Here is a 19,051-nt window from a genome sequence, read left to right as displayed (position 1 = left end):
ATGGGACTGAACTAAGAAAACATCCAAATAGGCAGGAGACACTAGCAAGATCCTCTTAGGGAATTCTCTATAGACTTGGAAAGACACAACAATAGTTGGCTTTTCAACATTGTTTTTAGTATCAATTCTTTTTGCAAATCAAATATATAGTAAAATGCACCATTTTAATATGTACAGTTCAACAATTAAAATATATATATATATACTACCATAACAGAGAATGTTCTACCATGCCCTTTTGCAGATGTGGTATTAATTATTTCTTTAATGCTAATTTGCTGGTTTACATCATCATTCTATAGATAATTAATATGTTAACATAAGATAAGCTGGGTAAAGCTTATAGGAGAATTGTTTGTACTATTTTTACAGCTTTTCCTAAGTCTAAAATTATTACAAAATAAAGCATCAAAAAAAGAAAGTCAAATTAAATCTGAAAAGAAAAATTTAAATGCCAATTATTTGAGGACGATTTTTATAAGCTGTTCATTTTAGCAAAAACACTAAAATGTTTTGATACCATTTACCCATGCAGTTTTTATCACTCACATGTAATGTGTAAGTTAATGTTTATTGTTTTGGGTACAAAAAAAGGCCGAAAAATACTGAAATATGCTGCAGTGCAGGAAAAGGACATTACCTCTAAAATTAATGTCCAATCTGATTTCTTTAAAAAAATAGTACTGAGTGTTTTGATAACCCAAGAGGACTTACATACAAAACCTTCACACAACACATTACTTTTGCAGTTTCAGATAACTGACAAGCAGCCATCTGCAACTGTATACTACTAACATAAATCTTATATGTCCATCTGTCATCCATGAAAACTATAGTATGGAACAATATTTTAGCGTGTATTTCATAGTGAATGCAGTTTATATTGAATTAAATACATCTATTGAGATACCAGAAATCACTGAATTAAATTACATTCACCAAGTTCAAAAGTACACTTATTTTCCCTTTCCCAACCATCAAATGTGTGTATTCATAAACAGATATAAAACATACTGCAAAATCTATGCCAATTAATAAGGTTAAATACTTAACAACCTAATACAAATATTCTCATTTTTAAAGATACATATATACATTTTACATAATTAAAGAAAATATTCAAAGAAAATATACAATTTTACTTATATTTTTCTCCAATTTACAAAGCTAGATCAATTGTATACATTCTTTCCATACATAAGAGTGTATGGAAAGTTACATTTTTATGTCCTACAATTAAGGAAATCTAAATATTAAAAATAAGTTTTAAGACATATATCCAATTATGTACAAAAATAACCACAGGTCAACTTATAATTTCAAGTTCACTTTAAAAATCATACAAACTGTGAAAAAACAATACTATGAAAAAATTTTGTTCTTAAAGTAGCATACCAACACATATAATCTAGTTGATCCAAAAGTATAAATAATAATTATAAATTACAGTAGTGTCTAAACTGCCCTGTCATAAAAGGAGGTATTCTTTGTAAATATGTGTAAGAGTCTGACTTCATTAAAGTGCCAAAATTATTTTCACTTTACCCATTTTCATTAAAAATTTATAAAAATGTATCATCTTATAAAATTGAGCACACTGAATGCAAAGAAACCCTTGATAACTAAAAATCATTATGAATGCCAATTATTAAGTGACTTGTTCATCAAATATATGCATATATAGGGTGATTTCTTCTTCTCCCTAAATTAAGTATGAACTTCAACATTTTTCTTAATCTGTTATTCACAGATCTATTTCCTCCATATTCTGAGTAGACAAAGCTGGCTTCAATCTGAGCTAAAACAAATGGAGTGGTATCATGTTATATGTGAAATACTTTATCTTTCAAATAAATGATCAGTAGAAAAGTGGAGTTTAATGTATTAATCAAACAACATTAATACAGGCCCACTATCAGCAAAGTACTATTTTAAGTGCTGTAAAAATAAATAATATAGTAGGTGACAAGTTTTTAAAATGAGAAAAATTAAATTACTGAGTATGTAAATACTGATCAACAGTTTATTAAGAAGTCTTTTCAAAGAAAGCCACTAAAATGTACCTAAGTCATTTAAAAAAAATCTTTTCATATATAATTGGCACTTTACTGAAGTTGGTATTTCTCCCGGAAGACATATAATTGGATAATACTATTATGGAATCACAAAAGGAAAGTGTTAAAAATAAGAAATAGTAGCAAATTACTTCCTGCAATTCTTGATTTAAAGTGAAAATATGTAAATATAACGCTATTCCTGAATTCACTGTATACTGGGATACAAAGAAGATAATCAATCTATGTTCTAATAGTTCAGTAACCTTTTGTGATGGACAGACTAGTGTATATAAATTTAAAAACAAAGTAGCTGGTTTTAAATTAATTAGTTTTCAAGAATAGTTCTCAAAAATCATCACATAAATTTGGTTAAATTTTTATACCATAAATTTTCTAAACAAGCCCCAACTACTGGTAATGATAATTAAACTAAAACAAGTTGCAAGAAGAATAGAAATACCACTTTGTTTTTAAGATATAAACTTTTAACTAATCACTGGATTTTTTTCTAGTTTAGTTTATTAGTTTTTTTATTTCACACCTGTACAATGGGAAGTGTGTGTGTGTGTGTTCTGAGGTTTTTGGTGGGTTCTGAAGGCACAAGTCTGTTTCTTATATTAAAACAAAAACAAACACATTCATAAATATACAGGAAATGCATTTAATTATAAAATACCAACTTTTAAAATATGATTGTCCATATCGGGTGGATAATGCTGCAATGGCAATGTGAATTCTTACAAATGAAGGCCAATTTTCCGGTTGTAAAATGGTCTCCTTTTGCTATTTCACCCTTCATTTCCTGCATTGCTGAGATCACATTCTACTGAAACAGTCACAACTGCATTCTGACTCTGAAATGATACATCTGTGTCTAATGGTGGCGGCTTATACAAAATGATTGCACACCCATTGAAGAAAATGGTGATAATTTTACAAGTAACACCTAAATACAAAAACAAAAATTAATCATGCATTTGGGTCTTTAAGTATTACAAAAAAATTAATTCTCACTGAAAAATTCCTCATGAATAGAAACTACTTTAAAGAAGAGCATTATTTACAGTTCTATATTTTAAATATTAAAAGTTTTACAAAGAAAGGTGATATTCTTCAGTAAAACATTTCTATACAACTCAATGAACTAGTCTTTATTTTCTCTTTTTTTTAAGTTTATTTATTCTGAGAAAGAGAGAGACAGAGAGCACACATGCAAGTGGGGGAGGGGCAGAGAGAGAGATGGAGAGAGAATAGCAAGCAGGTCCCCCACTGTCAGTGTAGAGCCTGACGTGGGACTCATTCTCACAAAACAGGAGAAGATGACCTGAGCCGAAATCAAGAGCTGGATGCTTAATCAACTGAGCCTCTACTTTCTTTTCAAACAGTAAAATGTACGATAACTGTTCTTTTCTTGGTTATGCTTGTACATTCTTATAAAATAAGTATTACAGAGAATTAAATAAATCCATGTTTCATTTCTAATTTTATTATCATTGTATGTATAAAAAATTACAAGGAATGAAGCCAGTGACAAAATATAATAGCTTACTATATCCTTGAACCTAAGTAAGTTGTAGAATTTTCATGTCCATGAAGGAAAACAATTCTTAAGATAAAAAGCCTCTGGGCCTCTTAGGAGAAAGCTTCCATGAAATAGATCACATTGAATACTCATCCAAATTTAAGTATCAACTAAAAATATGAAACAGATTCACTTCACAAATTTTGTTTTCAAAGAACTCTGATTCTGAACTTGGCTACATGAAGAGAAACTATTTCTAGCCAGAGTATAAGCATTTAAGTCACGGTTGAATAAATTAAATGACCTCATAATGTAGTTTTTACAATACCTAAATGTATTAGCCATTAGTATTTTATTCAAAATGCATATATGAAAAATAGGAATTTTCACTGAACTATGCATTTATAGAATTACATGTAGGAAGAATAATTACATAGGGATTATTGTCACAATGTTTTTAGAAAATTTAAAGGTATGTATGTTTTGGGGAAAAATTCTCATATTCATCATAGAGTAGGAAAAGGAACAAATTCATTATCTGTAGCTTTTGGTTAAAAAATACAAGCATAACAAATTAAATAATTTTTTAAGCATAAAAACACAGTGAATAAAAATGTTTAATAAGTAAAAGTGGTGGAAAGATTAATTTCACCTAGTTAATATTTATTCTATCATATTTTTGAATTTATGTATTTATTTCTTCAGGGGGCATTTTATTATTCTGTCATTATAAATTCAGACATCATTCTCTAGGTTTAAACACATTGAAGCTTAATAAGCTATCCTGATACATATACCAAAATACAATCACAGTCACAACAAACTGCACAATATGTAAATATATACGTGTGTGTGTATTGTATCTAGGACTTCTGAATTTTTTTATTGAATTATACTGGCATAAGATTTGTATTAGTTTCAAGTATATAAGAATAATTTGATATTTTTAAACATTATGAAATGATAACTACCGTAGGTCCAGTTACTGTCACCACATAAAGTCATTACAGTATTATTGAACATAGATCCTATGCTGTACATTACAACCTGTGACCTATTTTATAACTGGGAATTTGTACCTTTTATTCCCCTTCACCTATTTTGCCTGTCCACTCCTTCCCTCCCCTGTGTCAACTACCAGTTTGTTCTCTGTATCTACCAATCTGTTTCTGGCTTGTTTTGTTTCTTTTACTTGTTTGGCTTTTTTTAGATTCCACATATAAATGAGATCATATGTTATTTGTCTTTATCTGACTTATGTCATTTAGCATAATACCACCTAGGTCCATTCATGCTGTCACAAATAACAAGATTTCATCCTTTTTATTCCTGTGTAATGTTCCACTATATATATAGACCACATTTTCTTTATCCATTCATCTATCAATGGACACTTAGGTTACTTTCATATCTTACCTACTAGAAATAATGTTGCAATGAACATAGGAGTACATATATTCATCAGATTGGTATTTTCATTTTCTTCAGATAAATTCCCAGAAACACTCAGAAGTAGAATTACTAGATCATATTTAGTTTAGAATTAATAGATCTATTTTTAATTTTTTGAGGAACCCCCACACTACTTTACATAGCGGCTGCACCAGTTTGTATTCCTACCGACAGTGCATGAGAGTTCCCTTTCTCCACATCCTCACCAACACTTGTTATTTCTTCTTTTTGATAATAGCCATTCTGATAGGTGTGAGGTGATAGGTCACTGTGTTTTTGATTTGCATCTCCCTTATGATTAGTGATGTAAAGTATCTTTTCATGTGCCTGTTGGCCATGTGAATGTCTTCTTTGGAAAAACATCTATCAGATCCTCTGCCTATCTTTTAATCAGGTTGGTTGTTTGCTTTTTTGTTGTTGTTATTGAGTTATATGATTTCTGTATATAGTTTGAATATCGACCCCTTATTGGACATCTCATCTCCAAGCATCTCTTCCCATTAAGTTGCCTTTTCATCTGTTTATGGTTTCCTTCACTGTACAAAAAAAGTTTTTTAGTTGAATGTGACTACATTCCCTTTATTTATTTTTGCCTTAGTTTCCCTTGCCTGAACTCAGAGATCCAAAAAACTACTGTTAAGGCTGCTGTCAAAGAGCTTACTACGTTTTCTTCTAGGAATTTTATGGTTTCAGCTCTTACACTGAAGCCTTTAATACATTTTGACTTTATTGTTGTGTATGGTGTAACAAAGAGGTCCAATTTCATTCTTTTGCATGTAGCTGTCCAGTTTTCCCAGCACCATTTATTGAAGAGACTGTCTCTTCTCCACTGTATGTTCTTGCCTGCTTTATTGTAGGTTAATTGAGCATATAAATATGGGTTTACTTTTGGGATTTCCTTAGTGCAATTGAAAAAGTTGTTTTCTTGATTTCTCTTTCTCATAGTTTGCTATTAGTGCAGAGAAATGTGACAGATTTCTGTATACTAATTTTGTATCCTGCAACTTTACCTAATTCGCTTATTATTTACAATAGTTTTATGGTGGACTTCCAATACTATGTTGAATAAAAGCGGTGAGAGTAAGCATCCTTGTCATGTTCCTTATCATAGAAGAAAAGCTTTTATCTTTTTACTGTGGAGTAAAATGTTAGCTGTGGGTTTGTCATATGTGTCCTTTATTTATTGAGGTATGTTCCCTCTTTACCTACTTTGTTTAGAGTTTTTATCACAAATGGATGTTGAATTCTGTCAAATGCTTTTCCTTCAATTATGGAAATGATCAGGTTTTTTATCCTTAATTTTGTCAATGTCATGTGTCACACTGATTGGTTTATGGGTACTGATGAACTCTGCATCCCTGAAACAAATCCCACTTAGTCATGGTTTATGATCCTTTTAATATACTGCTGAATTAAGTTTGATACTTTGTTGAGGACTTCTGCATTTATGTTCATTAGGGATATTTGCCTGTAATTTTCTTCTTTGCAGTGTCTTTGGTTTTAATATAAGGATAATGCTGGGCTGAGAAGGATTAAGTATTAACTCTTTAAATGTTTGGTAGAATTCACCTGTGAAGCCATCTGGACCTGAACCTTTGTCTGTTGGGTATTTTTTGATTACTGATTCAATTTCATTACTAGCAACTGGTCTTATTCAGATTTTCTATTTCTTCAAGATTCAGTCTTGGAAGACTATTTTTCTAGGAACTTATTCATTTCTTCTAGGTTATCTAATTTGATGGTGTATAATTGTTCATAATATTCTCTTATGATCCTTTGTATTTCTGTGGTGTCCACTGTAATTTCTCTTCTATCATTTCTGATTTTATTTGTTTGGGCTCTCTTTGTTTCTTGACGAGTTTAGTTAAAAGTGTTGATTTTTGTTGATGTTTTCAAATAACCAACTCTTCGTTTCATTGATCATTTTTATTTATTTGTTTGTTTATTTATTTATCTCTTAGTTCACTTACTTTTTCTCCTGGTCTTTATTATTTCCTTCCTTCTATGAACTTTGGGCTTTGTTTTCTTTTTCTAGTTTCTTTAAATGTAAACTTAGATTGTTTGAGATTTTTATTGTTTCCTAAGGAAGGCCTGTATAACAATGAACTTCCTTCCCTTTTACAACTGTTTTTTGCTGCATCCCCCAAATTCTAGAACATTGTGTTTCCCTTTTTATTTATCTCAAGGTATTTTTTTAATTTCTCTTTTGATTTCTTCTTTGATCCACTGGTTGTTCAGTAGTGTGTTTTTATTATTTTATTATTTTATTTTAATTAATTTATTTTTAAATTTATATCCAAGTTAATTAACATATAGTGCAACAATGATTTCAGGAGTAGATTCCTTAATGCTCCTTACCCATTTAGCCCACCTTTCCTCCCACAACCCCTCTAGCAGCCCTCTGTTTGTTTTCTATATTTAAGAGTCTCCTAGTTTTGTCCCCCTCCCTGATTTTATATTATTTTTGCTTCACTTCCCTTATGTTCATCTGTTTTGTATCTTAAATTCCTCATATGAGTGAAGTCATATGGTATGTGTCTTTCTCTAATTTCGCTTAGCAAATACTCTCTAATTCCATACATATAGTTGCAAGTGGCAATATTTCATTCTTTTTGATTGCTAAGTAATACCACATCTTCTTTATCCATTCATCCATTGATGGACATTTGAGCTCTTTTCATACTTTGGCTATTGTCAATAGCATTGCTATAAACATTGGGGTGCATGTGACCCTTCAAAACAGCACACCTGTATCCCTTAGATAAATACCTAGTAGTGCAATTGCTGGGTCATAGAGTAGTTCTATTTTTAATTTTTTGAGGAACCTAAATACTGTTTTCCAGACTTGCTATACCAGTTTAGTAGCATTTTTTTTTAATCTTCACATATTTTGGAGTGACTGGGTGGCTCAGTCAGTTAAGCATCTGACTTTGGTTCAGGTCATGATCTTACAGTTTGCGTGTTCGAGCCTGATGTCAGGCTCTGTGCTGACAGCTCAGAGCCTGGAGCCTGTTTCAGATTGTGTGTCCCTCTCTGTCTGCCCCTCCCCAGCTCACTCTCTCTCTCAAAAATAAATAAACATTAAAAAAATTTTAATAGAAAAATAAATAAATAAATCTTGACATATTTTGTGAATTTTCCAGTTTTCTTCTTGTAACTGATTTCCAATGTAATACTTTTGTGGCAAGAAAACATACCTGATATGATGTCAGTCTTCTCAAATTTATTGCAACTTGTTTTGTGACCCTGCATGTAATCTATTCTGGAGAATGTCCCATGTGCACTTGAAAAGAATGTGTATTCTGCTGTTTTGGCATGGAATGCTCTGTAAATATCTTTTAGGTTCATTTGATATATTTAAGGCCATACTTACATTATTGATTGTCTATCTGGATGATCTATCTACTAATGTGAGTGGGGTATTAAAGTCCCCTACTATTATTGTATTACTATTTCTCCCATTAATACTGGTGATACTTGCTTTACATATTTAGGTACTGCTATGTTAGGTACAGAAATGTTTACAAATGCTATTGGATTGATACCTTTACCATTATGTAATGCCTTTGTCTCCTGTTCCGGTCTTTGTTTTAAAATCTATTTTGTCGGAGGGGCATCTGGGTGGCTCAGTCAGGTAAGTGTCTTGACTCTTTGATTTTGGCTCAGGTCATGACCCCACAGTCCATGAGATTAACCCCCACTCTGGACTCAGCATGGAGCACAGAGACTTTGGATTCTCTCTCTTTCTCTGCCCCTCCCCTGCTCATGCTTGCTCTCACTCTCTCTCTCTCTCCAAATAAATAAATAAGTAAATAAATAAACTTAAAGTCTATTTTGTCTGAAGTAAGTATGCTATTCCAGCTTTCTATTTTTATGGAATGTCTTTTCTATCCCTTCACTTTCAGTCTGGGAGCTTATAGTAGCATATACAAGGGTCTTGTTTTTTATCCATTCAGCCACTATATGTCTTTTGATTATAGAATTTAATTCATTTATATTTAAAGCAATTACTCATAGGTACGTACTTACTGCCACTTTGTTAACTGCTTTCTGGCTATATTTGCAATCTGTTTCTGATCCTTTCTTCTTCTCTTTTTCTCTTCTCCTGTGGCTTATTTTCTTTTATTTGTTTAGATGCCTTTCTCTTTTCCTTTGTGCATTTACTATAAATTTTTTTACATGTGTGGTAACCATAAATTTCACATATAACATCTTACGTATATAAGTCCCTTTCAAGTTGATAGTAACTTAATTTTGAACACATTTCAAAACTTTATACTTATACTCACATTCTCCACATTTTAGATTTTTGATAACACATTTTACATCTTTTTACTTCATGTTTCCTTAACTAATTATGCATTTTAAATGAACTTTACTATTTTTATCTTTTACCCTTAATACTTACTTTATTAGAGGTTGATCTACTATCTTTATTATTTATTTACATTTACTGGTGAGATTTTTATTCTCATGTTTTCTCATTAATTAGTGTCTTTTCTTTTTAGCTTAAGAGAAGTGCCTTTAATATTTCTTGTAAGGCCGGGTTAGTGGTGATGAACTTCCTTTAGTTTTTGCTTACATGGAAAACTCTTTATATCTCCTTTAATTCTAAATGATAACCTTGCTGGCTAGAGTACTCTTGCTTGACAGTTTTTTCTTTTAAGGTTTTGAATATGTCATGCCATTCCTTTCTGTCCTGTGCAGTTTCTGCTGAAAAACCTGCTGATAGGCTTATTGGGTTTACCTTATAGGTAATATATTTCATTCCCTTGCTGCTTTTAAGATTCTCTTTTATCTTTAACCTTTATCATTTTAATTATAATTTGTCTTGGTGTGTCTCTTTGGGTTCATCTTATTTGGAACTTTCTGGGATATCTGGATGTTGATGATCCAGATGAACATCCAGATGATCCAGATGTTGATGAATCTTCCCTTTTCTAGATTAGGGAAGTTTTCGGCCATTATTTCTTCAAATAATTTTTCTGGCCCTTTTCTCCCCTCTTCTCCTTCTGGGGCCCCTAAAATGCAAATGTTACTCCACTTAATGTTCTTCCAGAGGTCCCTTAAGGTATCACTTCTTTTAATTCTATTTTCATTTTGCTCCTCTGAGTGTTTTCCATTGCTGTCCTCCAGATCACTGATTCATTCCATTATTTTGTCCATTCTGCTGCTGAAACCCTTAGAATATTTTTTAGTTCAGTTATAAGTTATGTCCTGTACCTTCTTATATTTTCTACATTTTTCTTGAAGTTCTCGCTATTCATCCATTCTTTTCCCAAAATTGGTGAGCATCTTTATGATCATTGCTTTGAACTCTTTATCAGTAGGCTGCTTATCTCTATTTCCCTAAAGTCTTTTTTTCTGAGAGTTGCTTTGTTCTTTGGTTTGGAATATATTCCTCTGTCTTCTCATTTTGCTTATCTCTCTGTTATTAGTCTATATGTTTTAGGTACAATGACTACCTTTTTCAATCTTGAAGTCGTGGGCTTGTGTAAGAGCTGTTTCATGTGGCCCCAAAACATAATCTCCCCTGGCTACAGACACAGGCCCCCAATGGATATCCTTTTGTGGGCACTAAGTGCTAGCTGGCTACAATAGGGACGCAGCTGCTTTATGGGGTAGGTAGGGCTCCAGGTGCTTGGCCAATCCAGTTTTGGCTTGGCAGCCATATGGGTAGGGCAGTGGTTAAGGTGTTTGCCTGATCCAGTTGGAGCTTGTCTGCTACATTGGGAGGGTGACGCTCAGGAAGTTTATCTTTCTAGTTGTGGCTAGATCTCTACAGTGGGTGAGGAGGGTACTGGGAATTTTCTCAGCCTGGTTACAGTGCAGGGTGCACAAACATGACCTCTGGTGCTAGTAGACGAGAGGGAGGGCACAGAAAATGACATTCAAAGACTGTCACCACCAAGTTGGGATGAAATTACAAAAATGACACCTACCAGGGCTTCTGTCCCTGGATAATGTCACCGCAGGTTCCTGCCTCTCTAGCAGCCACCTTAAATTTAGTAAGTGGGTCTTCTGTGCTTATAGTCTGGGTGTTTTTCAATCTGTTGCTTTTGTGCTGGGTCTCAGAATGAGTGGGTCTGCACATAAGCCCTTTAAGAGTGGGATTTCTGTTCCCTATAGTTCTGTGATTCTCTTGATCTTAATCTCTGTTTATTTTCACAACCAGATGTTTTGAGATCTTGTCTTTCCAGTGCCAGTCCTCAGGGTCAGGGTGCCTATTGTGCAGCACAATCCATTCACTAGTTGAGGAACTGCTCTTTATTTTGGGGATCCCTCCCAATTGTGGAGTTACTGTGTCTGGGGTGAGATCCTCAGCAAGGCCACGTCTCTGCCTTTCCTACCCTACTTAATGCATCTCTTTTGTCTCTTGTTATGGGGTGCTGTGTCGAATGCTAAGATCCTTTTTAGAAAATTATTCTATATGTAGCTGTAAATTTATTGTGCCCATGGGAGGAGATGAGTTCAGGGTCTTCCTATGCCACCATCTTGAAACCTCTACCTCTATTTTTAATTTAAATATTTTAATATTTTAGGTTGTTTTTAAATTTTTAAATTTTAACTCTCGCAAAACACATGCATTGGCGTAATCAATCTTCTGCAATCTTAAATGTCATTTATTGCTTAACCAAGACTTTCCAAGATGGGCTACCAAAGGCAAAAAGGGTTAAACATCATAGCTAACCTTTTAAACTATAAAAACATTTCTTACAACATGCCTCCGAGCCAAAAGATACTTCCGTACCTCAGCTCTAAGTACTTTCCAAAGAGCAGGTATCTAGATGACAATCATTCCAGAGAGTTTTTCAGAATTGTCTTTTATCTTTTTGTCAGACTTTCAAAAAAATTTTTGACAGAAGTTGTTTTAAAAAATTACATGTGATTTCATGAAAGGTAAAATGTTATTCTCTTCTGAGACTGAGCCTAACAGACTCATTAAAACCTTTCATCACATGCTGTGTTAACTGATCTCTATAGGATACCCCAGTAGCATGGACTAATAAACATTATAAAACTTAAGTAACTGGGGTGCCTGGGTGGCGCAGTCGGTTAAGCGTCCGACTTCAGCCAGGTCACGATCTCGCGGTCCGTGAGTTCGAGCCCCGCGTCAGGCTCTGGGCTGATGGCTCGGAGCCTGGAGCCTGTTTCCGATTCTGTGTCTCCCTCTCTCTCTGCCCCTCCCCCGTTCATGCTCTGTCTCTCTCTGTCCCAAAAATAAATAAAAAATGTTAAAAAAAAAAAAAAAAACTTAAGTAACAATAAGATTTTTTTTTTCTTCTGACATTACCAATTTAATCTAAAGTTATCAAGAAATCACCACTTACTTATGGCTACTAGCATGTAGGCCATCTTGATGTTATCATAAATCCAGCAAGCGCCTCTAGTTCCACATTCATTAAAATCCCACAGAATACACGTGCTGTCTATTGTGATACCAAATATAATTGGTCCAGGTATTGTGCCTAGAAGAATTATATGTGAAATACACATCAGTAAAGATTATAGCCTACAGCTATAGATTTTTATATACATGGTTATACATATATTTTATATAAATAAGACTAGGAATTAATCTGCACATATATAAATCAATCAGTTCATGTACAAGTAATAGGGGTATAAAGAAACAGATAAAACATTCTAAAATAATTATATAATTATTATGTGCTTCTAATCAATGCAAAAATTCATTTTAATAAGAATATCTGGCATGCATTAGGCTAACATTTAGCTAAGTAAATATTTTAATTTACTGCTTTCCTAATTTAATGAATATGTTTGAAATTAGCTATTTTAATTTTAAAAAATCAAAATTATTGATGCACAAGTGCTAAACTACAGTATATGTGTTGTGTGCATGTGCATGCATGAAGAGTGCACATGTGTATGCACGCACATGCACATACATATACATTCATACTAACATGCTTAGGAATACTATCTCAAAAACACCCCCTCCCTCGCATGAAGTCACGAGGCTCTAAGCTGCCACATCTTTAGGAAGTTTCCAACTGTTGCAAATCAAATACATGAAGTGTTATTTCTTAGACAAAGATTTCAGTTACATCCAGTCTGTTTTTTCATGACCTGAAGCCTGACAGAGTCAAAATAGCACTGGATTGAGAATAAAGTTATCATTTTCCTATTCTCATTTTCACCACAAATTGTGTAACCCTGGGCAAATCCCTGAATCTCCCAGAACCTTAGTTTATTCACCTGAAGATGGGAAAGTTGGTTCAGGGGATTTCTAATGCTCCTAACTTTTGGTTTTTAGTTTTATAAATGATCTTTATATTATGGGTATAATATTGTGGGAATAATCATACACACATATAATTATATGTATAATACAGTATTTCTGTCCTTCTGTTTCTTCCTACATCTGGAAACTTATGAAATTTTCTATAAAATCTTTCTTCCATCAGTTCTTAACTAGCCACAATATGTATACCAAATTTTAATTGAAATTTGTTAACTCATTATTTTTCATTGCTAATACGATATAATTATGCCCCAAATGGAGATCAATGCTGGGATAAAAGGAATTGCAATAGTTATAAATATGATTCTATCATAATTTATGTTGATAATAGGTTTTACATGAATAGGAAAAATTTATGTATTTTACTGTGCTCAATTAAAAATGTGTTGATGGTCCTATGTTATATTTATAATAAATATGATACACTCTTTAAAGTTATATTTGTAACAGAATTGGAAATGACAGTTAACCAATCAGGTAGGTTAAAGAGTAAAGTCATTATTTTCTTATGTGATCTGTAAACAATACTACATCTCAAATATTAGAAAACAACTTTCTTCAATGACAATTACATAGTTTTCTATGGCATTTAAATTATTTTCTTGGCATATCCCTTAAGTGAATTAATCAATAATGCTAATCAACAAAAATAACCAACAGTCACCAATGAATTAAGAAAAATGGCATACCAACTAATCGAAGCAGCATAAACTGTATTCCCAATGCTAGGGACCGTTGCCTCTGATTAACACACCTAAAGATATCAAATACGTATACGTTAACTAAAAGTGGTCATATAGTATATTTGCTCTTAAAGCCAATTTATTTTTCTACCAGTTTAGCATTTCTAGATTAAGTAAATGTTATGTGCATGAAATAAACAAACTATATGTAACAGCTTATACAGAGTTGAACCTTTCTGGAATTATAAAAGAAGAAAAATGTTACATGAACTAAAACACTGCAAAACACCAAAAAGAATCAAAGTTCGACAAATATATCGAATATGTATGAATTGAAACAAATGTAAAAAAGAAAGCACATGCATTAATAAGACTTGTTTTTTACTATCCCTTAAGTCACAAGTCACATGACTTAAGTCACAAACAAATAAATATTACTCTAATTCTTACTAAGTTTTGAGACAGAAACCATACATAGGGGATAAAGTACTAATTCAGGTTTTGTAAAACCGTTGTTGAGGCTCAATCTGATTCAACAATGATTCTTTAAGTAATGACTATCAAACATGAAATGAGACATGATACTGGCACACAAGAGTTAGACAGGAAATAAAAGAGACCAACTAGTTCTTAAAAACAAACATGTAGTTGAAAAGTTTTATAGATAATGTTCCAAAAATGAAGTTTTAAAAAATCACTTTCTCAGTTCTCTAAATAACTCCAATTTCCACATAGGATAATGTTACCAGACTATTTAATATTTGCAGACAGAATCTCCAAAATTTCCATTGGACAAAAAGTATGTGAAAAAGTAATGAGTATCAGGGAACAAAAACTGAAGAGTAAAAGAGCTAGAGGTTGTTAGCAAAGACATAGAAAGACTGATGAACTTACGAAAGGGCAGATTTTTTATCAAAAAAAAAATTGATAAGTATTTTTATCAAGTGTTGTGAAGGAAGAAGAGCAAATTGAAAGCTCAAAACACTGCCAAGAGCCATGTGGCATCTAGCTTCTCATCTAGTAGAGCATTGTTTTGAGAAGGTTGAATATCATTGCACCTACTATATGAGGTAGAATTCAGGTCATTCTGATTCTGACATATGCGGAATACTCTATATTTCCATCATACTCAAACACGGTTGAATAGCTTAAACTGAAGCCTGATGAAAGAGTCAGAGAAGCTAAAGTCAAGTATATTCCAGATAGGCAATATTAAGACACTTTCACATACATGATCCCATTTAAACCTCATATATCTGGGGTTCAATGAAGTAGCTTTTCCAATGTCATAGAAGTAACAATGTTATAAGAACTGAATTAGTTTTAGAACCAGTGGTCAATATATGAACCAAATGAACCTGAGTCTATTTTCTTTACACTCAAATTGTCTTAGGGATGGCAAATTTCACAATATAATACATACCTTAGGATGGACACAGTTATAGGAGTACCAGCCATAAATGTAAAGATAATTGTAGCAAAGAAAATGCCAAGGAATATGGGCAAATTTGCACATCGACTTTCACATTTTCCAGCTTTAGCTTCAGAAATAAAACTTGCCGAAGTAGGAGTTATTTCTGTATTCCTTGCAATACAGGAACAATTGTAATATTCCTACAAATATTAGACATGATGATATTGCACGTGCTTATCTTGAAAACATATTTTATCATTGTAAGTTAGGTGATTTACAGACATGGCAATCATTTTACACAATCTTAATCTTTGAACAACAAATAATGCTACAAAAGAGTAATTAACTCTTAAGAGATTAAGTAAGTGAAAATAAAGGACCACATTTATGAAGTAGAATCATCTGTATTTGAGTTGTGTTCACTGCTTCAACTTGTAACTATTACTGACTCATAACTTATAAAATAAATGGGCAAGAATATACCAATTATCTGACCTCACCTTCCAGACTACTTTTAATAAATCATATTTGTTCAAATTATTTTCTTGCTTTCTTTTCCATTATAGAAGGTAAAGAAGCACACTATCTACAATAGTTTGAAAGGACAAACACTATAATTTTAACAAATGTCACCGCAAAATTAACTAATATAACACAAGTCTCTAGGAAAAAAAGATGTTGCTTTCAAGTAAACAACTTTACTATCATCTTCTGAACTTTCTGTAATTGCTTTACTAAAAGCAAGTTCTATCCCTTCTAAGATGACATATTTATGACAATGGTAAGCTAGAAGTTATTGCTTCATTATCCTAAAGGCTATTTTATATATAAATATATAAGATTATGTAATATATACTTACATATAAATTAATAATACAAACTGTTGGAAGGTAACATGTTAAAAGATTAAAATTATTACTTTTGTAGGAAAGAAATTCAGAGTTTAGGGGTGCCTGGATGACTCAATTGGTTAAGCTTCCGACTTCGGCCTAAGTCATGATCTTGCCATTCCCAAATTCAAGCCCCGCATTGGGGTCTGTGCTGGCAGCTCTGAGCCTGGAACCTGCTTCAAATTCTGTGTCTCCTTCTTTCTCTCTTCCCCTCCCCCATACTCACTCTGTCTCTCTCTCTCTCAACAATACATAAACATTAGGAAAAAAAAATTCAGAGTTTAAGAAGTTTGTTAGGCATAACTACTTTTTAAATGTTTTTTTACAGCTCAATTGCATTCTTACTATAAATCTTTTTACAAGTCTAAGGCCTCAATAAAGTCATAACAGAGCCATAGAAGTCAAAGGGAAATAGTACTTTTTTTATTCTAAAGGCCAGAGACCTTTTTTCAGTGCTAAAGCTAATCTAAGGCCAGTGGTACTGACACAGGATATCCAAATATGCAGATGACACTCCCAAAATGGAATATTACATACTCAGCATCTGGATATATCAAATAACGAAGAAATGTAGCCTTTAAAATTTTAAGAGAAAAGTATTTTCTATCTTGATGAAACTGTATACCTCTCTTAAATAAAAAAGTATACAATTTTACCTGCAATATAGCTAGCTCTTACTCAACATTTGCTTTGTTGTTTGGGTCAGTGTAAAAATATAAGACTAATATTTCTGTGAACAAATGTGCATAGGTATTTACTGTATTATTATCAATGCATTTTGCCTATCTGAAATATTCCATAAGAAAAAAATCCTGTGAAAAAATGAGTTGTGACATGGACCAGATAGACATGAAAAGCTAGAACAAATAGAAAATTTGTAAGTCAAAATAACTTGCTTTTCCTAAACAATCCCTAGAAGACAATTTGCTACTTAAGATGGAAATTACAGTACTTGGAGAAAAATATAAATATCAAATTAATTATATCAAAATAACCAATACCACTTCAAGTATGTTCTGGGTATTAAAGTTTTTTTTTTCTTTTTTTGGTTTCCTTATGCAGGATAATATTTGTGTCTAACATTTTTAGTTATGGGAGTAAAAGTCCACAAATATCTTTTTGTTGTGATCTACTGGTTAGAGTTATTCAATAGCCCTTAGCAATCATATTTTATACACAAGAAAATGTTACCTACATACCTACCTCTGAAAGTAATAGTTACCTATCATTCAGATACTTCTGATTCTGTAACATGCATCATACTCATTTGTGAGTATGTAAGTTTGTGGATCAATTTTGTGGAATTTGATCCCTTATAAATAGCACAAACACCTAATTTTCTCAATCTGTTTTAAAACTAAAGGAAGCCCAGATGTGTACTGGTTTGAAGGCATGATAACCCTGAGACCTGAGATCTTAAAAATCTTCTGGAGGCCATTTATTTTTCATAGGTACTTTATGGTAATGATCTAGTTTTATCCCATGGATTAAAATTGCACATATGGTACCCAAGTCCGTTAGGTCTACTATGATTCACCACAGACATTTTTTTGACACATTTTTCAATGTTCTTAGATGATTGTTTTAAAATCTATAAGCTAGGTAATATGGAAAAAAATGTACATTGTTCCTCATATTCTCACACACCCTGCAGGAAGATCAAATCCTAGTATGTTCAGATAAATTTCTAATGTATTTATTACACACAAAATCATTAAAGATATGTGTACATGTATATGCACACATATATTTATGTGTGTGTTTATGAACATATAAATGCATACAACCACACACATACACACACAAACACATCCAAGTTGGCTTTAGAAGAAATCTGAAGTAATTTTATAGATTCTTTCAATTAGCTTTTTCTACTTATTTATGTATAAATCTTTTCTTACAGTCTTAAACTTATCTTTATATGGTAAAAGAAATGCCATTTCACTAGTCTACATTTCAAATATTCAAGATTGTACTGTTTTGTCATAATTGTTATGTATCTTACTCATTGTGGTCTCTTATTTCACAGTATATATTTCTCTCAGATCTTTTTAAAGTTATCACATTACATTATTAATCCATAACATATTATGTACTACTAATAATCTGAATGCTATTTTTCCCCAAACTCTTAAATTTAGCTAAGATGAAATCTTTAGATTATAGATATAGTACAATAAAATTCTATTGGATCTTCTTAAACTATTTAGCTGTTTAAAAAAATCATATCTAGGTAAACTAATATGCATTCTAACCTAGAATTAAAAGTAAATTTGTATTTGAGAATTAATGATTTGGGGCATTTTTTTTTTTTTTTAAATTTTTTTTCAACGTTTTTTATTTATTTTTGGGACAGAGAGAGACAGAGCATGAACGGGGGAGGGGCAGAGAGAGAGGGAGACACAGAATCGGAAACAGGCTCCAGGCTCCGAGCCATCGGCCCAGAGCCTGACGCGGGGCTCGAACTCACGGACCGCGAGATCGTGACCTGGCTGAAGTCGGACGCTTAACCGACTGCGCCACCCAGGCGCCCCAGATTTGGGGCATTTTAAAATGAATCTGTGGTGCATCAAATAAGAATAATAAATATTTATTATGTTTCTAATATATACACTGTAATTAGTAAGAATAGAAGTTCCCTGACTTCTAGGGGCATAAAGCATGGTTGAGAAAATAACACAATGTAAAAAGGTAAATAATATTTCATTACTATAATAGAAGTGATGTAACAATATGTAGGTGATTAACTGCCAAATTTATTTTT

The 19,051-nt window shown here is 32.5% G+C and overlaps 1 protein-coding gene across 3 annotated transcripts in view; it reads right to left on the bottom strand.

Moving 5' to 3' along the window:
* SLCO4C1 (solute carrier organic anion transporter family member 4C1) overlaps positions 1–19,051 on the bottom strand; it is an 88,842-nt gene that overhangs the window by 10,082 nt on the left and 59,709 nt on the right. For 2 of the 3 annotated variants that reach the window (XM_058726167.1, XM_058726160.1), the window contains exons 10-12: positions 15,407–15,597; positions 13,990–14,054; positions 12,363–12,500 (exon numbers count right to left, since the gene is read on the bottom strand). In XM_058726167.1, coding sequence (XP_058582150.1) covers positions 12,363–12,500; positions 13,990–14,054; positions 15,407–15,597 — 394 coding nt within the window. Of the gene's footprint in view, positions 1–2,698; positions 3,004–12,362; positions 12,501–13,989; positions 14,055–15,406; positions 15,598–19,051 lie in introns of those variants that run through there. The other variant, XM_058726164.1, reaches the window with a different exon arrangement.

The sequence above is a fragment of the Neofelis nebulosa genome, chromosome 1 (assembly GCF_028018385.1).
Source record: "Neofelis nebulosa isolate mNeoNeb1 chromosome 1, mNeoNeb1.pri, whole genome shotgun sequence".
Taxonomy (NCBI): domain Eukaryota; kingdom Metazoa; phylum Chordata; class Mammalia; order Carnivora; family Felidae; genus Neofelis; species Neofelis nebulosa.
Note: the sequence above shows the minus strand (reverse complement) of the source record. Positions and strands in the feature narration are given on the sequence as shown.